General features: G+C 38.8%; 1 protein-coding gene across 1 annotated transcript in view; it reads right to left on the bottom strand.

The window, feature by feature from the left end:
* Positions 1–271: 271 nt before the first annotated feature.
* The window catches only part of LOC127849036 (endothelin-converting enzyme homolog), a 56,180-nt gene continuing 33,938 nt past the window's right edge, over positions 272–22,513 (bottom strand). Inside the window, exons 11-20 of the mRNA XM_052381761.1 lie at positions 13,611–13,723; positions 12,509–12,618; positions 10,886–11,062; positions 7,786–7,889; positions 6,638–6,748; positions 5,531–5,598; positions 4,182–4,306; positions 3,186–3,353; positions 984–1,090; positions 272–362 (exon numbers count right to left, since the gene is read on the bottom strand). Coding sequence (XP_052237721.1) covers positions 272–362; positions 984–1,090; positions 3,186–3,353; positions 4,182–4,306; positions 5,531–5,598; positions 6,638–6,748; positions 7,786–7,889; positions 10,886–11,062; positions 12,509–12,618; positions 13,611–13,723 — 1,174 coding nt within the window. The remainder of the gene's footprint in view (positions 363–983; positions 1,091–3,185; positions 3,354–4,181; positions 4,307–5,530; positions 5,599–6,637; positions 6,749–7,785; positions 7,890–10,885; positions 11,063–12,508; positions 12,619–13,610; positions 13,724–22,513) is intronic.

Below are 22,513 nucleotides of genomic sequence, written 5' to 3'. Positions count from 1 at the left end.
AAGGTGATGGACAATATTACAGAAAAATAAAATTGCTTACTTATTTTGGCATAAAACTGTTGTTTTTTTAAAGAGAAAAATCATTCGCTATACGATTGCAATTTATCCTTTACATTGCCCACACATCTTAGATAAGAATGCTCTTAAAAGCTTTGTGAAAAACTGGCTCAAGGCCAAATAAACACACAGAGTATTGCTACAGATGCTTTCACTTTAAGACGAGGGTGGCGAAGTATCACAGAAAGTAAGACTTCAGACTTCTCACCAAACTTCACAACTTCTTCTCAGGGTTCATCAGAGATCCTTTTGGACATTGAAATGCCTTGGCAAAGTACTTTGAGTTTGGCATGGTGCCAAGTACTCTGAAAGATTGCAGGGAACAGAGTTGTCTAACCATAAATATGAGCCTGGCTTTGAGAAAACAGGGTTTAATCTATTTACATTGTGTCATCCCAGATTGACCTATGTAGTCCGCACAGGTAAATCAGGGACAACACTTACCTTAAACAAAAATTCCATAAAAGAAGAAAGTGTGTCCCTGATAAGCCTGTGCAGACCACACAGGCTAATTTGGATTTACGCACTTGCAGTAAGCCCAGTTTTTACATAACGAGGCACATATAATTGACTCGTTTCTCTACAAGACCTGTATACCAAATTCATACATATTTACAGATTTTATTACATTGTATCTTTCTTTTCAAATTAAATGGAGGATGAAAATAAATAGTAGTGCATTCACATGTGAACATGATATGACATTCTAATATAAGTAAAAAACATTAACAAAAACAGACACAGATGAACATACAACAATGTCAAAAAGTTCAAGTCAGTTTGTGCTTTTACTAACTGAAGTTGAGTTTAATTATTTAATAAAATTGAACAACTTAATACATATCCTTACACTAATACTTCCATTTATACAGCACACAAAATGCAACAACTTGAATACAAAGGCATAACCTGTGTGCGCAAATTACATGCAGTGGTAAAGAAATGAAATGATCACCTGAACTTTGCTATGGAGTGCAACATCTCTCAGAATGGACTGCTGCATATACTCAGGAGTATAGTGAGAACACCACAACTGTAAATGAAAAAAGATGAGCTGCATTCTAGGAAAACTGGGCTTAATGCATGTGTGTAATGTGACATCCAAGATTAGCATGTGAAGTCTGCACAGGCTTATCATTGACACAGCTTTCTGTCTATTACAACTGAATATTTGTTTAGAAGAGACTTTTAAAATTAAAAACAAATCCATGAAAGCCGAAGGTGCCACCCCTGATTAGTCTGTGCGGACTGCACCGGGAAATCTGGCATTACACATTGGGCACAGGCATTAAGCTAGTGTTTTCCAGAAAACACCGGCAGCCGGCAATTTCACCGGTTTACATTCAACATGGACGCCGTCTACTTTTCCCCAAAATATTAATTGAAATGGCACAAAAGGGCATGTTTTTTTATTTAGTCGCTGGCTACTTTGAAAATATCACTGGCTACTCAAATTTTTCTGGAGAATACTGAATAAGCCCATATTTCACTCAAGAAGGCTCAAATAAGATAATGACAGAAACTGAACGATTGACATAAATTTTTACCAACTGTATGAAGAAATCGGTATCAAAGTTGTGTCTTTCCTTTCTCAAAAAGACACTTATATGTAGAATAATTAATTGTGCCTTGTCCAAAAAGTTCTTCTATGTTATTTTTTAAAACAATATTTTAACATTTTAAAACAAAGATTTTGTTAATCAGTTACCAATAGGTGCCCTGAAATTATATATATTATATATTATATTATAAACAAAAAAACATGGCAATCCAACAAACCGTGGTTTTCAACATTTTAACAAGGTAATTAACTTGATTAGAATCAATTGTGCAATGCCAAAGCTAGGTTTGCATGTGAGCTTTCAAAACACAGATTTTCATCTCAAAACCTCCATCTAAATTCTAGTTCTAGAGCACAAACTTTTTTAATAACAGTAACCTTGACTTAAGCAAAAAAAATGAGTGAAGCTGTGTCTACATGTAAGCTACCAACACCCAACATTGAGCATGATATGTCCATCTGTTTTAGTAATTGATTTACTTGATTTGAAGACAGCTTAAGTCTGCAATCGAAATGCCAGGTGTTCATTTAATCAACAAAGCACAAAACTATGTGCAATACCTACATCAAAACTAACTGTTTAAGATGAAAAGTGTTTTCAAGATTTTTTTGTACAAGTGACCCTGACACAACTGGCCTACACATTCAATTCCGAGCTAGGTATGCTTGCATTATGCCGGTCATGGCCCAACCCTGACCTTCCGTCAATCTTAAATGGTTTTCGTGCAGTATGCAAAAGTGTGTGTTTGTTTACATGGGAGCCGACATAAATGAATGGCAAAAAATTGAGATTCGAACTGTCGTCACAGATTTGAAGGTACACACAACATTTTTTAGCAGAATTCCTCCATTTGAAATCAAGATATTCAGAGCACAAACTGTTGTTTATATTTTTAGTAACAGTGACAATTACCTTGACCTGACTTGCCCAAAATGCATTCCAATGCTAAGTCTGCATATGAGCTAACTACACACAAAATCAATATAAATAAACTGAAAGTTATAGAACAGATAACTTATTTATATAATTTAAGGAACAATTACTTTTACCCAAAAGAACCTAACAAAATCCCAAACTTAAGGTCTCCATGCATGGTTGCTATATCAAGATTGGTCAAAGAAAACCAAAGTTATTTACTAGAAACCACCTTAGCGACATCAACTACCGGCATGAGCAGACGGGAATGCTTCCGCCCCCCCCCCCCATTATGTAAAACTTCAAATACTCAAAGTCAGATTTTTGTATTGCAGTGTGTTTTTGTTATGAAAATTTGGGACCAGTAACTCCATTCTCAATTGAATTGTGTATATTTTTCCCAAATAGGACCAAACAATTTTCAATTGAAGGTTTCCAACATTTTGTTTATCTCCCATCAATGTATAGTATAACCTTAGTAAATAAAACATTAAAAACACTTCAATTCTCAATTTTGAAGCATTTCTTAGCAAAACAACAACCACAGTAATTTTCCAATTTTAGTAAAGACACTGCAATATTTCCCAGGCCAAAGGGACCCAGCCCCATTCCCAAAATGGCGAAAAACACACACACACAGTATTGACCCACCTGCGCCATGCCTATGAAGAACAGCTGGTCTGGGGTATATGCCACCCCAGGCAGAGTGAAGGAGTCCCTCCCGTGGTTCTTGCTCTCCCACTTCTTCCAGGCAAGGTAAGCCATCTTCATACCACCATTGTCTGCTATGTTCTCTCCCTGGGTGGTCTCTCCATTCAACTGGAATATTAACCCTTTGCATGCTGGGAAATTTGTCGTCTGCTAAAATGTCGTCTGCTGAATTTATATAATTAGCATTTTCTTAGATTTTTTTCAAAGAATACTATCAGAATAGCAAACTATTTGGATCCTGATGAGACCCCTCATCTGGATACAAACTGTTTGCAAAAGCCTTCAAAATTCGGTTCCAGCACTGAAAAAAGTAACCCTTTACCACTTAGATACGTATTGCGATGCATTTCCAGTCCCTTACAAAGTTAATTTAATTAAAGACCTTTCTTACTAGATTCAATTTTTAAAGCCCTTAGATACTGATGAGCAGCAAACAGCATAAAACTTTCTCTTTACTTCTGAGAGAGAAAGGGTAAATGGCTACACATATGCTTTTTTAACCTGATATAACCTCCTGTCAGTATTTGCCATCCAAGTTTGCACGAGAAAACAATTTACACTTATCTGGACCTTTGAAAAAATATGTTAGCTTAAACCTCTCTATTTTAGCTTGATAGCATCAAATGCCTATGGCATATTCAAACTCTCACAAGTCGGACTAAAAAATGTAATTCAACTTAAAGATGTAAATTATTGACTTACTAAAATAAAATAAAAATAAGTTAAAAAATGTAAGCATTGAGTTCTATGACTAATGGTAGTTTAAAATGGGTAGTAAACTATTTGGAACTCTGAAAACAGTTGCAATTAACCAGGCCACTAACTAAAAAATATTTTCAGATCAGGTATATTTGTCTCAAAAACATGACCGATTTAACCCATTTAATAGCAGCCACTGATACTTTACAATAAACAGAAAGATCATGCATATCTTACATGTGTTCCGTCAACCGTGAAGTTTGAATAGTAGTCTATAAAACACTGCTTGTAGTTTGTGAACTGTGCCGTGGAAGATTCAGTCCACCATGAGGCCATGTTGCCTGACTTGTCAAAATTACGACCTGTTGAAAAACATAGCATAACACACATTAATTGAAAGTTATAAAAACAGAATGATAATCACTTTGAAATACATATACAATACAAGATGCTTGTTTGCAACATGTTGAGCCCATTGCCCATAACATTGCAATTATTTACTAAAAGGAACCATGCAGACATTTGACCTTTGGCCTTAAGTGCAACCTTCACACTTGTTTTAGGGGTGATATAAATTCTCCACATCGTGAGTTTTTTGGTTAATCCTTTTAAAATCGCATAATAAATGATGATGCTGGAGTTTAGACAAGTTATTAAAGGTCTAAGATTTTATCCTTAACGTTTTACCTTGACCATTTGGGGTTGGGAATAAATGTGACATGTTACTCATTATTTTGAGCAGCAAACATCATAACACATCAACAGACTACTCGCAGACTGTTCTGGTTTTATGCTGTTTACATTATAGCCATTTTTCATTTGCTTTTGAGTGGAAAAGGGTAAAGGGCAAAAACTAACAAAGGGCATTAATTCTACAAATATAGAATCCAGAGTTATGGCTCTTAGCAACTGTAATAAATAAGATAAATCTACCAATTAAGATTAAAGTTGATAACTCTTTTGGTTCTTGAGATATGCTCCAGACAAAATTTAAACATGAACATGAACAAACTGCAATGGGCAATAGCGCTTAAACATGTAAGCAAGAGTTATGTTCTTATGCACTGCACTTTCCATCAATGAGAACTATCTATCTGTGAAGTTTGAAGTTGATAACTCTAATAGTTTTCAAGATACTAGTATACTCCTTACAAAAAATTGGACAACCTGATGGCCAGCCAAACTAAAAACCTAAGACCAATCCCCCCCTGCAATTTCATTGTGATGGTATCTTTATTAATATTTATTAATATTATGACATCATTCCAGCACATGTTTGATGTTATGACATCATTCCAGCACATGTTTGATGTAATCAACAAGGTAAATATTTCAACATCATTCCATCACATGTTTGATGTTATCAACAAGGTAAATATTATGACATCATTTCAGCACATGTTTGATGTAATCAACAAGGTAAATATTATGACATCATTCTAGCACATGTTTGATGTAATCAACAAGGTAAATATTATGACATCATTCCAGCACATGTTTGATGTAATCAACAAGGTAAAAATACAGCTTTGTTTAAGCAATGAGGTGTTTTCATATCTATGTAGTCATGTCAATAAAATGCCCACCTTTGTTATCAAATCCATGTGTTAGCTCATGTCCACAGATCGTCCCAAACGACCCAAAATTAAATGATCTGAAAATGAAAGAAGAAAAAATATGAAAATGCACCAACCAAATGAAACAGGATCCATTTAAAGGAAACAGATTTCATACAAATACGAATTGTACTATGAAACTGAGAAAAAGGCCACTACAACAAGACGGAGATCATGTAAAATGACAGGGTATGATGAAAATGTAACATATTGGGCCATGTAAAAATGAATCGGGGTATATAAAAGTTTAAAGGGGGCTATTATAAAAAACGGAAAAAAATATGAAACAGAAGCCATGAAAATGGAACAAACTTGAAAATGGCGCTGAGGTCATGAACATGAAACAGAGGCAATGAAAATGAAACATGAACCATGTGTAATGAACATGAAATATGGACCATAAACAGGAAACATTGACCATAAACATGAAGAATGGACCATGCAAATGAAACACATGCCATGAATATTTTGCAGGGACTATGAAAAAAAGAGATACTGGGATCACAGAAAACAAGAGCCACAGAAATGATACAGGGGCTTCATTTATGAATCAGGGGTCATGAACATGAACAGCGGCCACAAACATTTAATATGTGCCAAGAAAATGAAAGCGATTTCAAACATGAAACACAAGCCATGTAACAGAGTTTATGTAAAAAACATTCTATTCAGATTTCTGTACGGATCACTTAGTTTAATTTAGTTAAAACCTATTTATTTTAGCTCGATTGCATCAAAGCCTGAAGCTTATATAAATGCTCTCGAGTCCGTTTCCTGGGCCTAGAACCAGTACTTGGTGTCTTTGCGGGAGATCTAAAGAACGCTCCCACAGTGGGGATCGAACCTGTGAACTCCCTGTCGCTAGGCAGACACCAAACCATTACACCATGGCGACCTTAGTTCATTTAACCGGATCATTTAAATGCAAGTTTCTAAATAAACACTTGCACATTCATACATTATGCAATAAAAAATATCAATTGCAAGTGATGTTATAAACCACTAGAACTTTTTGCGAGTGGACAATATTGACTCTCATTTTTGAACAACTTTCAGAGAATAATTTGAGGTACTTACTTGGGCGAGGTTGGGTTATAAAGCGGAGGCCTGAGAATTCCTGCAGGGAAGACAATATGGTTGAAATCAGGACTGTAGTAACCATTCACTTCTTCTGGGACCATCAGCCACCTGGTCAAACAACAACACTGGATTAACCCTTCACCATTTAGATACCTATTTTGATGTATTTGTAGTCCCTTTGAAAGTTTAACTGAATTTAAGACCTTTCTTACTAGATTCAAGTTTTAAAGGCTTCATTTCCAACCCTTAGATACTGATGAGCAGCAAACAGCCTAACACCTAAACAGACTGCGAGTTACTCGCAGGCTGTTCTGGTTTTATGCTGGCTGCAGAAGCCATTTTTACTTTGTTACTGAGTGGGAAAGGGTTAATAAGCCTTTAGGATATGTAGAGGATATGTGTTTGTTTTGATAAATATTGATAATAATTCACGTGTGATTAGAGAAATTAATATTTTTACAATTGGAACATATTTATTTTTTAGGATCACAAGTAGATGAAAAATCAATAATCTATATAAACTAATTTTCTTTTAAGTGTATGCTTGTTTTCAATAAACATGCCTTAAACTGGAGAACTTCTGAGGACATCAAGATAATAACATCATTGCACAAAGAAACAGCAAAAAGAGAAACTGTGAAAATTATTGATCATTTTCACTGTTTTTTTTATTGTTTGAAACAGAAAATGACCAATCTATATTTCCTCATAAAAAAACACAAGAAAACATAAAATAAATAAAAATAAAAAACAATATAAAAATAATTTAAGTGAATTTTTTCATAGTTCTTCTTCAACTTTAGCAAATGAAAATGTATGTTTATATGTAACCAGAATTCCTCTCTTAAACATAAACTAAAGTGTCGTCCCAGAAAAGCCTGTGCAGTCCCAAGAAGCTAATCAGGGACGACACTTTCCGTTTTAAATTGTTTAAAGAAAGTCTGTTAAAAATCCAGTTTAGGTGTAAAACGTCATCCCTGATTAGCCTGTGTGGACTTCACAGGCTTATCTGGCACGACACTACGCATGTGCATTAAACCTCCTTTTCACAGAGCAAGGCCCATATGTTTCATTCTGATTAACAAAACATACCAAACAATAAGGATTAATGTAAATCTTGTAAAAAATGTGTATTATGAAAATACTCTGCTCTGTCCGGCTGGGTGCCAAGATGTCGTAGATTCTTCTGCCTGCCGTACACTAGCACTGATAATCGCGTCTCAAAGAACTTCCCAGGAACAAGAGTCAACTGCAAGCACAATCCATCTTGTTTCAGATGAGAAATTAAACTTTACGACAAAACAACAGACTGTGTATGAAAACGTGATGAAAACACATTTGCATTATTTTTATGATTATACAAATTTACTATTATAATAACTATTTGTAAATTGCTTTTGATTATTGTTTTAGGGGATCATTTCTTTTATGATATTTACAAGTTCCTTCATTTATAAAATACTTATTAATTGATAATGGATGACATGCAATAACTATTAAATTGATTCTCAATATTTACATGTATTGAGGAACAGGGGATATTAATAAAACATTGATGTCTCTCCTTACATTTAGAAGTCAAAAAGAAATTACAATCAATAGGTTGTGAAATATGTTTTTGCAAACATCTTGTCACTGACTAAAGAGGATTTAATTATGATAAGTGTTTTTTTCACCATTTTGGGAATGGGGCCGGGTCGCTTTGCATTGGGAAAATTCGTGTCATGTTGACAAAATGAGGGAAATTATTATTGTTAATATTTTGCTAACAAATACTGTAAATTGAGAATGAGCTATATTAATATCATATTCACTTACGTTTTACTTATAGAACAGGAATTGAGATGAATTAAATGTTGAGACTTATTGAAATAGTTTTTTTTTTTTTATTCTTTCATTGGGAATTTTCAGGTCCTATTTGGGAAAAAAATATACTTTTTTCCATTGGTAATGGGTTCCCCTACAGAAACCAAATTTGAACAAAAAAATAACCCAATGATTAATGCTTGAACATTTAAAATAATGTAAGAATCGTAATATACCCATAAATTGTCCTATGTTCCTATAGTGATTTATCCTAATTGAAGGTCTGCTTAAGGGATCGTTATCATGGGTCTTAACATTCTGAATCTTACTATTGTACCTATATACATTTGTAGTTTCAATGTTTCAAGCCACTTGTTACAAGCCCCAGTGACCTTCAACTTTGACCCATTGACCTCAAATTTGATACGGTCTTCCTCTACTTATAAGTAACCATCAAACTTATTTGCATTAAAGTGGGGAAAAGCATCGTCTTAGTTTGGAAACAATTATCAACAGACCAACCGACCTTCTGACAGACGGACAGGTGTTTCTACAGACCAACCAACCTTCTGACTGACAGACAGGTTTATCTACAGACAAGCCAACCTTCTGAATGACAGACATGTTTATATACAGACCAACCAACCATCTGACTGACAGACAGGTTTATATACAGACCAGCCCACCATCTGACAGACAGACAGGTTTATTTACAGACCAACCGAACTTCTGACCGACAGACAGGTTTATCTACAAACCACCTGACCTTCTGACCAACAGACAGGTTTATCAACAGACCAACCGACCATCTGACAGACAGGTTTATCTACAGACCAACCAACCTGACTGACAGACAGGTTTATATACAGACCAGCCGACATATCTGACAGACAGACAGGTTTATCTGCAAACCAAGCAACCTGACTGACAGACAGGTTTATCTACAGACCAGCCAACCATCTGACAGACAAGAAGGTTTATCTACAGACCAACCAACCTGACTGACAGACAGGTTTATCTACAGACCAACCAACCTGACTGACAGACAGGTTTATCTACAGACCAGCCGACCTTCTGACTGACAGACAGGTTTATCTACAGACTAACCAACCTGACTGACAGACAGGTTTATCCACAGACCAGCCGACCGTCTGACAGACAGACAGGTTTATGTACAGACCAACCAACCATCTGACCAACAGACAGGTTTATCTACAGACCAACTGACCATCTGACCAACAGACATGTTTATCTACAGACCAGCCGACTGTCTGACAGACAGACAGGTTTATGTTCAGAGCAACCAACCATCTGACCAAGAGACAGGTTTATCAACAGACCAACCCACCATCTGACCAACAGACAGGTTTATCAACAGACCAACCAACCATCTAACCAACAGACAGGTTTATCAACAGACCAACCAACCAGCTTGACTGACAGACAGGTTTATCTACAGACCAACCAACCATCTGACCAACAGACAGGTTTATCTACAAACCAACCAACCATATGACCGACAGACAGGTTAATCTACAGACCAGCAGACCATCTAACAGACATACAGGTTTATCTACAGACCGACCGACCATCTGACCGACAGACAGGTATATCTACAGATCAACCAATCAAGTGACTGACAGACAGGTTTATCTACAGACCAACCGAACTTCTGACCGATAGACAGGTTTATCTACAGACCAACCAATCTCCTGACCAACAGACACGTTTATCTACAGACCAGCCAACCTTCTTACTGACAGACAGGTTTATCTATCTACAGACCAACCGACCTTCTTACTGACAGACAGGTTTATATACAGACCAACTGACCTAACCGACAAAAGGTTTATTTACAGACCGACCTTCTGACCAACAGACAGTTTTATTTACAGACCAATGACCATCTGACAGACAGACAGGTTTATCTACAGACAAACTGACCTTCTGACCAACAGACAGGTTTATCTACAGACCAACTGACCTTCTGACCAACAGACAGGTTTATCTACAGACCAACTGACCATCTGACCAACAGACAGGTTTATCTACAGACCAACCGACCTTCTGACCAACAGACAGGTTTATCTACAGACCAACCAACCTTCTGACCGACCGACAGGTTTATCTACAGACCAAGTGACCTTCTGACTGACAGACAGGTGCAAAGCAACATCCCTCTGCATTTTATAATTGATAATTTTTACTGAGTGGTTGCCTACCAAGGTTTACCAAACAATCCAATTCAAAATAATCAACATAATAAAAATATATACACATTTTTTTATTTGATGAATATCTGTACTATGGAGAGAATTATTCAATATTTATGCATAAAACGCCATAATTTTCCAAAAAAAGTGAATTTGTAACACCAAAAATGCAGAAAATCTGCTTCAATTCTACTAAAAAAACCCACAAAAAACCTCTATATCTTACATTTTCATAGTGTTGATCCAGCTTTTTCCTGTCTGCAATGTAATCAGGGTAGCCAAGCATCTTGGTCACAGCAGCCGCCTTCACCTTGGCGTAGTCCCGGGTGGAGGCATCCATCCAGGATATGTCGTCCAGATTGGAAATGAACGCTGCACGAATCTCCTCCAACAGTTCTTTAACCTGAAAATCCATATTTAATATTTTATACTTGGGTATATGATGTAGCAAATTAGCTGCGCTCTTGGAAAAGGGGCTTAATATGCATGTGCGTAAAGTGTTGTAGCAGCAAGTGCAGTCACACAGGGTAATCAGGGACAAAACTTTCTACCTAAATAAGATTTCTGTTTAGAAGAGACTCCATTAAATAATTGACAAATTCAAAAAATGAGGAAAGTGTCATCTCTGATTAGCCTGTGCAGAATGCACAAATCTTAGACTTCAATATTGGTTAAAGCATTTCTGCTTCTTCGAAGCATAATCTAGTTGAATTTTGTGAGGAATCACTTGCAAAATCAAGATTTAACTCTTTCAGTGCTGGAACCGAATTTTGAAGGCATTTGCAAACAGTTTTGATCCAGATGAGACGCCACAGAACGTCTCATCAGGATCCAAACTGTTTGCTTTTCTTATAGTATTCTTTGAAACAAATCGAAGAAAATGCTCATTTTAGAAATTCATCAGACAACATTTTAGCAGACGACAAATATCCCAGCATGCAAAGGGGTTAATAAAAGCTGTTTGAAGACCATTTTTCAGCTTGGACATAAAAATGTGAATTTTCTTTCTAACAGTAAAATAACATAATGACTCTGAATTCATGTTCAAAGTTTTTTTTCGTACATGTAGATCAGAATGTTTAACACAGAGAGAGACAGTAATAAAAATAATATGTAAATTTTAATAAGATGATTCAAGTACAGAAAGGAATTAATCCAACTGAAATATTGGCAATTATAAACTGACATACAAATAACTGAAATTCTGGTTAGAGTTATAAACTGACATACAAACAACTGAAAATCTGGTTAGTTATAAACTGACATACAAACAACTGAAATACTGGTTAGAGTTATAAACTGACATACAAACAACTGAAATATTGGTTAGAGTTATAAACTGACATACAAACAACTGAAATACTGGCTAGAGTTATAAACTGACATACAAACAACTGAAATACTGTTTAGAGTTATAAACTGACATACAAACAACTGAAATACTGGTTAGAGTTATAAACTGACATACAAACAACTGAAATACTGGTTAGAGTTATAAACTGACATACAAACGACTGAAATACTGGTTAGAGTTATAGACTGACATACAAACAACTGAAATACTGCTTAGAGTTATAAACTGACATACATGTACAAACAACTGAAATACTGGTTAAAGTTATAAACTGACATACAAACAACTGAAATACTGGTTAGAGTTATAAACTGACATACAAACAACTGAAATACTGGTTAGTTATATACTGACATACAAACAACTGAAATACTGGTTAGAGTTATAAACTGACATACAAACGACTGAAATACTGGTTAGAGTTATAGACTGACAAACAAACAACTGAAATACTGGTTAGAGTTATAAAAACATGGCTTTAAGTTTGACCAGTACCTCTTTTTTACTGCTGTTTGCAAAATTATCCTGAATGTACATGGCACCCAATGCAAAGCCGAGGGTCGCTGTATCCTTAGTGAGGCAGCGCTTCCAGCGAGTTGGATACTCTTAAAAAAGAAACTACTTGTTATTAGTCAGTTACATTGTCATCATCAAAAGTTATGTTGTCATTGACAAAAGTTTTGTTGCCATCATCAAAAGTAATGTTGTTATTGACAAAAGTTCTGTTGTCATCATCCAAAGTTATGTTTTCATTGACAAAAGTTCTGTTGTTATCATAAAAACTTATGTTGTTATTGACAAAAGTTCTGTTGTAATCATCAAAAATTATGTAATGAGTGACAAAAGTTCTATTGTCATCATTATGGAATTCTATCCCTGTTTTTGTGAAATTGGCTAAAAAGGGCAGAAAATCCAAACAGGTTTATTTAAAGCCTCCCGTCTGAACAAAAATTGCCAGACCTAAAAAGACATTGACATTATAAACTTGTATCATTTACTTTTAAAAATAAAACAGTGAAACATAACAGTCTTGTCTTTTATTGTTAATTGTAAAACATGGACTGGAGTTTGATGCAACGTAAATTACAAAATAACAATGTTATGATAACATTCTGTGTCAATACTTTTTTCTTTTTTTTGGATACAGTTGAATAAGTTCAAGATGTGTACACAAAAAACTTCTCACATTCAATTTGAGAAAATGTTGTATACTCATCAGAAAGACTTGTGACAGCATGTGTGACATCATCTTATAGAGAGTCAAGGACTTTGATAACATTTTGATTACTTCCTGAAATTCCAATTGCATTCCGAATAAGTTGATATTTTCCTTGTCATCCAAGGACCAACAATTTCAGAAAACATGTCAGTTGAAGTGTAATTAAATTGCCAGTCAGGATAGGCGGAAAGGTAATTTTGCAAAGACTCCTAGCAATTGGTCAGTATATAAAACTTAAACAAAGTTCAAAACCAATAGTTTCGAGAGTTACTTTTCCATGTTGATTTGTTAAAATTAAAAAGTAAAAATTGTATTAGAAGTTTAAACTATTTATCTTATATTATAACAAGATACTTGATTGGCAATAAAAAATCAAACCTTTCACTCCCGTCTCGACTTTGTCCAAAATCAGAGCCGCTGTCTCAAACTCCTTGCCCAGATATCCGATCATCTGCTGTACACTTTGCCAGACGACATAGTTTGCTAGGGTTCTGTAGACACACATGTGAGGCGATTATTTATTAAATAGATTTGAGCCATGCCCTGCGAAAAGGGGGTTCAATGCATGTGCATAAAGTAGTGTCCAAGTTTAGCGTGTGCAAATCAGAAACGACACTTTCCACTTTTATTGAATTTTACTTTAAAATGATGACTGTTTTGACAAAAATCCAGTTTAGGCGGAAAGTTTCGTCTCTCATTTGCCTGTAAAGACTGCACAGGCTTAACTGGGACAACACTTAACGCACATGCATATAACCCCACTTTTACATAGCAAGGCTTATTTCTATTCATCTCTTTGTTCTTTATCCAAATAGCATTGATTTGGAGATGTAATGTGTTGGAATTAAACAGAGTAACACTGACCTGCTTCAACAAAGAAAATAATTTACTTGTTCCTTTCCTAATATCAGCTAACAAATATGGCAGCACGCCATCTATCCAGCTTAATTCAATTTTATTTGAGCATCTGCAGCAGATATATAGAGAGAGAGTTGTTGTGCAAAAATTTTTAAGCAAAATAATTAAGTCAGGGCTGGTTTAGGCTTGTTTCAAAGCTGTAATTGGGGCATGTTCCCAATAGCAAAAAGTACATTACGCTTCCAAATCCACTGTCAAAAAAAATTCCCAATGGATTGTTTTAACTTTTTATGTTCAGTAATAGAGATGATAAGTATGTAAAAAAATAATTTTGAAGTTGTAATATCCATTATACTGATATAAGATTATTATTAGAAAAAGCCCTGAAAGTGAGTCGTGTATTCTTACATTCATTTAACACAATTTCCGTGTCAAAACTAATTCCTTCATCTTGCTGCAGATTATTCCTGTGTAAAGACCAATAGCAGTTTAATGTCAACAATCTATATGAGCCTTTGTAAAAACAAGGCTTTATAATGTGTAGACATATTAACCCTTTGCATGCTGGGTAATTTGTCATCTGCTAAAATGTCGTCTGCTGAATTTCTAAAATTAGCATTTTCTTTGAATTTTTTTCAAAGAATACTATCAGAATAGCAAACAGTTTGGATCCAAATGAGACGCCACGTTTTGTGGCGTCTCATCTGGATCCAAACTGTTTGCAAAGGCCTTCAAAATTCGGTTCCAGCACTGAAAGGGTTAAAGTGCCATCCCAGATTAGGCTGTGAGGTCCATGCTGGCTATTCTGGGTAAATACTTTCTGCCTAAAATGGATTTTCTCTAAGAAGAAAAATACATGAAAAATACCATAAAAGAAGAAAGTGTCGTCCCTGATTGGCATGTGCAGACTGCACAGGCTAATCTAGGACAACACTTTATGCACATGCATTGAGCCCCATAGTTTGCATGTACAGACTGCACAGGCTAATCTAGGACAACACTTTATGCACATGCATTTAGCCCCTTAGTTTGCGTGTACTGACTGCACAGGCTAATCTAGGACAACACTTTATGCACATGCATTTAGCACCATAGTTTGCGTGTACAGACTGCACAGGCTAATCTAGGACAACACTTTATGCACATGCATTGAGCCCCATAGTTTGCGTGTACTGACTGCATAGGCTAATCTAGGACAACACTTTATGCACATGCATTGAGCCCCATAGTTTGCGTGTACAGACTGCACAGGCTAATCTAGGACAACACTTTATGCACATGCATTGAGCCCCATAGTTTGAGTGTGCAGACTGCACAGGCTACTCTAGGACAACACTTTATGCACATGCATTTAGTCCCTTAGTTTGCGTGTACAGAATGCACAGGAGGCTACTCTAGGACAACACTTTATGCACATGCATTGAGCCCCATAGTTTGCGTGTACTGACTGCACAGGCTAATCTAGGACAACACTTTATGCACATGCATTGAGCCCCATAGTTTGAGTGTGCAGACTGCACAGGCTACTCTAGGACAACACTTTATGCACATGCATTTAGTCCCTTAGTTTGCGTGTACAGAATGCACAGGAGGCTAATCTAGGACAACACTTTATGCACATGCATTGAGCCCCAAAGTTTGCGTGTACTGACTGCACAGGAGGCTAATCTAGGACAACACTTTATGCACATGCATTGAGCCCCATAGTTTGTGTGTACAGACTGCACAGGAGGCTACTCTAGGACAACACTTTATGCACATGCATTGAGCCCCATAGTTTGTGTGTACAGACTGCACAGGAGGCTAATCTAGGACAACACTTTATGCACATGCATTGAGCCCCATAGTTTGCGTGTACAGACTGCACAGGCTAATCTAGGACAACACTTTATGCACATGCATTGAGCCCCATAGTTTGCGTGTACTGACTGCACAGGAGGCTAATCTAGGACAACACTTTATGCACATGCATTGAGCCCCATAGTTTGCATGTACAGACTGCACAGGAGGCTACTCTAGGACAACACTTTATGCACATGCATTGAGCCCCATAGTTTGCGTGTACTGACTGCACAGGCTAATCTAGGACAACACTTTATGCACATGCATTGAGCACCATAGTTTGCGTGTACAGACTGCACAGGAGGCTAATCTAGGACAACACTTTATGCACATGCATTGAGCCCCATAGTTTGCGTGTACAGACTGCACAGGCTAATCTAGGACAACACTTTATGCACATGCATTGAGCCCCATAGTTTGCGTGTACTGACTGCACAGGCTAATCTGGGACAACACTTTATGCACATGCATTGAGCCCCATAGTTTGCGTGTACTGACTGCACAGGAGGCTAATCTAGGACAACACTTTATGCACATGCATTTAGTCCCTTAGTTTGCGTGTACTGACTGCACAGGCTAATCTAGGACAACACTTTATGCACATGCATTGAGCCCCATAGTTTGAGTGTGCAGACTGCACAGGCTACTCTAGGACAACACTTTATGCACATGCATTTAGTCCCTTAGTTTGCGTGTACAGAATGCACAGGAGGCTAATCTAGGACAACACTTTATGCACATGCATTGAGCCCCATAGTTTGAGTGTGCAGACTGCACAGGCTACTCTAGGACAACACTTTATGCACATGCATTTAGTCCCTTAGTTTTCGTGTACAGAATGCACAGGAGGCTAATCTAGGACAACACTTTATGCACATGCATTGAGCCCCATAGTTTGCGTGTACTGACTACACAGGCTAATCTAGGACAACACTTTATGCACATGCATTGAGCCCCATAGTTTGCGTGTACAGACTGCACAGGAGGCTAATCTAGGACAACACTTTATGCACATGCATTGAGCCCCATAGTTTGCGTGTACTGACTGCACAGGCTAATCTGGGACAACACTTTATGCACATGCATTGAGCCCCATAGTTTGCGTGTACAGACTGCACAGGCTACTCTAGGACAACACTTTATGCACATGCATTGAGCACCATAGTTTGCGTGTACAGACTGCACAGGCTAATCTAGGACAACACTTTATGCACATGCATTGAGCCCCATAGTTTGCGTGTACAGACTGCACAGGCTAATCTAGGACAACACTTTATGCACATGCATTGAGCCCCATAGTTTGCATGTACTGACTGCACAGGAGGCTAATCTAGGACAACACTTTATGCACATGCATTTAGTCCCTTAGTTTGCGTGTACTGACTGCACAGGCTAATCTAGGACAACACTTTATGCACATGCATTGAGCCCCATAGTTTGTGTGTACAGACTGCACAGGCTAATCTAGGACAACACTTTATGCACATGCATTGAGCCCCATAGTTTGTGTGTACAGACTGCACAGGCTAATCTAGGACAACACTTTATGCACATGCATTGAGCCCCATAGTTTGCATGTACTGACTGCACAGGAGGCTAATCTAGGACAACACTTTATGCACATGCATTGAGCCCCATAGTTTGAGTGTGCAGACTGCACAGGCTACTCTAGGACAATACTTTATGCACATGCATTGAGCCCCATAGTTTGTGTGTACTGACTGCACAGGCTAATCTAGGACAACACTTTATGCACATGCATTGAGCCCCATAGTTTGTGTGTACAGACTGCACAGGCTAATCTAGGACAACACTTTATGCACATGCATTGAGCCCCATAGTTTGCGTGTACTGACTGCACAGGAGGCTAATCTAGGACAACACTTTATGCACATGCATTGAGCCCCATAGTTTGTGTGTACAGACTGCACAGGCTAATCTAGGACAACACTTTATGCACATGCATTGAGCCCCATAGTTTGCATGTACTGACTGCACAGGAGGCTAATCTAGGACAACACTTTATGCACATGCATTGAGCCCCATAGTTTGCGTGTACTGACTGCACAGGCTACTCTAGGACAACACTTTATGCACATGCTTTTAGCCCCATAGTTTGAGTGTGCAGACTGCACAGGCTACTCTAGGACAACACTTTATGCACATGCATTTAGTCCCTTAGTTTGCGTGTACAGAATGCACAGGAGGCTAATCTAGGACAACACTTTATGCACATGCATTGAGCCCCATAGTTTGCGTGTACTGACTGCACAGGCTAATCTGGGACAACACTTTATGCACATGCATTGAGCCCCATAGTTTGCGTGTACTGACTGCACAGGCTAATCTAGGACAACACTTTATGCACATGCATTGAGCCCCATAGTTTGCGTGTACTGACTGCACAGGAGGCTAATCTAGGACAACACTTTATGCACATGCATTAAGCCCCATAGTTTGCGTGTACAGACTGCACAGGAGGCTACTCTAGGACAACACTTTATGCACATGCATTGAGCCCCATAGTTTGCATGTACTGACTGCATAGGCTAATCTAGGACAACACTTTATGCACATGCATTGAGCCCCATAGTTTGCGTGTACTGACTGCACAGGCTAATCTAGGACAACACTTTATGCACATGCATTGAGCCCCATAGTTTGCGTGTACTGACTGCATAGGCTAATCTAGGACAACACTTTATGCACATGCATTGAGCCCCATAGTTTGCGTGTACTGACTGCACAGGCTAATCTAGGACAACACTTTATGCACATGCATTGAGCCCCATAGTTTGCGTGTACTGACTGCATAGGCTAATCTAGGACAACACTTTATGCACATGCATTGAGCCCCATAGTTTGCGTGTACTGACTGCACAGGCTACTCTAGGACAACACTTTATGCACATGCATTTAGTCCCTTAGTTTGCGTGTACAGACTGCACAGGCTAATCTAGGACAACACTTTATGCACATGCATTGAGCCCCATAGTTTGCATGTACAGAATGCACAGGAGGCTAATCTAGGACAACACTTTATGCACATGCATTGAGCCCCATAGTTTGCGTGTACTGACTGCACAGGAGGCTAATCTAGGACAACACTTTATGCACATGCATTGAGCCCCATAGTTTGCGTGTACTGACTGCATAGGCTAATCTAGCACAACACTTTATGCACATGCATTGAGCCCCATAGTTTGCGTGTACTGACTGCACAGGAGGCTAATCTAGGACAACACTTTATGCACATGCATTGAGCCCCATAGTTTGCGTGTACTGACTGCACAGGCTAATCTGGGACAACACTTTATGCACATGCATTGAGCCCCATAGTTTGCGTGTACTGACTGCACAGGAGGCTAATCTAGGACAACACTTTATGCACATGCATTGAGCCCCATAGTTTGCGTGTACTGACTGCACAGGCTAATCTAGGACAACACTTTATGCACATGCATTGAGCACCATAGTTTGCGTGTACTGACTGCACAGGAGGCTAATCTAGGACAACACTTTATGCACATGCATTGAGCCCCATAGTTTGTGTGTACAGACTGCACAGGCTAATCTAGGACAACACTTTATGCACATGCATTGAGCCCCATAGTTTGCGTGTACTGACTGCACAGGCTAATCTGGGACAACACTTTATGCACATGCATTGAGCCCCATAGTTTGCGTGTACTGACTGCACAGGAGGCTAATCTAGGACAACACTTTATGCACATGCATTGAGCCCCATAGTTTGTGTGTACAGACTGCACAGGCTAATCTAGGACAACACTTTATGCACATGCATTGAGCCCCATAGTTTGCGTGTACTGACTGCACAGGCTAATCTGGGACAACACTTTATGCACATGCATTGAGCCCCATAGTTTGCGTGTACTGACTGCACAGGAGGCTAATCTAGGACAACACTTTATGCACATGCATTGAGCCCCTTAGTTTGCGTGTGCAGACTGCACAGGCTACTCTAGGACAACACTTTATGCACATGCATTGAGCCACATAGTTTGCGTGTACTGACTGCACAGGAGGCTAATCTAGGACAACACTTTATGCACATGCATTGAGCCCCATAGTTTGTGTGTACAGACTGCACAGGCTAATCTAGGACAACACTTTATGCACATGCATTGAGCCCCATAGTTTGCGTGTACTGACTGCACAGGCTAATCTGGGACAACACTTTATGCACATGCATTGAGCCCCATAGTTTGCGTGTACTGACTGCACAGGAGGCTAATCTAGGACAACACTTTATGCACATGCATTGAGCACCATAGTTTGCGTGTACTGACTACACAGGCTAATCTAGGACAACACTTTATGCACATGCATTGAGCACCATAGTTTGCGTGTACTGACTACACAGGCTAATCTAGGACAACACTTTATGCACATGCATTGAGCCCCATAGTTTGCGTGTACAGACTGCACAGGCTAATCTAGGACAACACTTTATGCACATGCATTGAGCCCCATAGTTTGCGTGTACTGACTGCACAGGCTAATCTGGGACAACACTTTATGCACATGCATTGAGCCCCATAGTTTGCGTGTACTGACTGCACAGGAGGCTAATCTAGGACAACACTTTATGCACATGCATTGAGCCCCATAGTTTGCGTGTACTGACTGCACAGGAGGCTAATCTAGGACAACACTTTATGCACATGCATTGAGCCCCATAGTTTGCGTGTACTGACTACACAGGCTAATCTAGGACAACACTTTATGCACATGCATTGAGCCCCATAGTTTGCATGTACAGACTGCACAGGAGGCTAATCTAGGACAACACTTTATGCACATGCATTGAGCCCCATAGTTTGCGTGTACTGACTACACAGGCTAATCTAGGACAACACTTTATGCACATGCATTGAGCCCCATAGTTTGCGTGTACAGACTGCACAGGAGGCTACTCTAGGACAACACTTTATGCACATGCATTGAGCCCCATAGTTTGCGTGTACAGACTGCACAGGAGGCTAATCTAGGACAACACTTTATGCACATGCATTGAGCCCCATAGTTTGCGTGTACTGACTGCACAGGCTAATCTAGGACAACACTTTATGCACATGCATTGAGCCCCATAGTTTGCGTGTACAGACTGCATAGGCTAATCTAGGACAACACTTTATGCACATGCATTGAGCCCCATAGTTTGTGTGTACTGACTGCACAGGCTAATCTAGGACAACACTTTATGCACATGCATTGAGCCCCATAGTTTGCATGTGCAGACTGCACAGGCTAATCTAGGACAACACTTTATGCACATGCATTGAGCCCCATAGTTTGCGTGTACTGACTGCACAGGCTAATCTAGGACAACACTTTATGCACATGCATTTAGCCCCATAGTTTGCGTGTACTGACTGCACAGGAGGCTAATCTAGGACAACACTTTATGCACATGCATTTAGCACCATAGTTTGCGTGTACAGACTGCACAGGCTAATCTAGGACAACACTTTATGCACATGCATTGAGCCCCATAGTTTGCGTGTACAGACTGCACAGGCTAATCTAGGACAACACTTTATGCACATGCATTGAGCCCCATAGTTTGCATGTACTGACTGCACAGGCTTATCTAGGACAACACTTTATGCACATGCATTGAGCCCCATAGTTTGCATGTACTGACTGCACAGGCTAATCTAGGACAACACTTTATGCACATGCATTGAGCCCCATAGTTTGCGTGTACTGACTGCACAGGAGGCTAATCTAGGACAACACTTTATGCACATGCATTGAGCCCCATAGTTTGCGTGTACAGACTGCACAGGCTAATCTAGGACAACACTTTATGCACATGCATTTAGCACCATAGTTTGCGTGTACTGACTGCACAGGCTAATCTAGGACAACACTTTATGCACATGCATTGAGCCCCATAGTTTGCGTGTACTGACTGCACAGGCTAATCTAGGAAAACACTTTATGCACATGCATTTAGCCCCATAGTTTGCGTGTACAGACTGCACAGGCTAATCTAGGACAACACTTTATGCACATGCATTTAGCCCCATAGTTTGCGTGTACAGACTGCACAGGAGGCTAATCTAGGACAACACTTTATGCACATGCATTGAGCACCATAGTTTGCGTGTACTGACTGCACAGGAGGCTAATCTAGGACAACACTTTATGCACATGCATTGAGCCCCATAGTTTGCGTGTACAGACTGCACAGGCTACTCTAGGACAACACTTTATGCACATGCATTGAGCCCCATAGTTTGTGTGTACAGACTGCACAGGCTAATCTAGGACAACACTTTGTGTTCATGCATTGAGCCCCATAGTTTGTGTGTACAGACTGCACAGGCTAATCTAGGACAACACTTTATGCACATGCATTGAGCCCCATAGTTTGCGTGTACAGACTGCACAGGCTAATCTAGGACAACACTTTATGCACATGCATTTAGCACCATAGTTTGCATGTGCAGACTGCACAGGCTAATCTAGGACAACACTTTGCGCACATGCGTTAAACCCCTTTTTGCTGGGGTGAGGCTCAAATGTATTAAACCAGATTCCAGTTCAAAAAC

The sequence above is a fragment of the Dreissena polymorpha genome, chromosome 10, assembly GCF_020536995.1.
Source record: "Dreissena polymorpha isolate Duluth1 chromosome 10, UMN_Dpol_1.0, whole genome shotgun sequence".
In the NCBI taxonomy this organism is placed as follows: Eukaryota; Metazoa; Mollusca; class Bivalvia; order Myida; family Dreissenidae; genus Dreissena; species Dreissena polymorpha.
The sequence above is the reverse complement of the archived record's forward strand: the minus strand, read 5'-3'. Positions and strand labels throughout refer to the sequence as shown.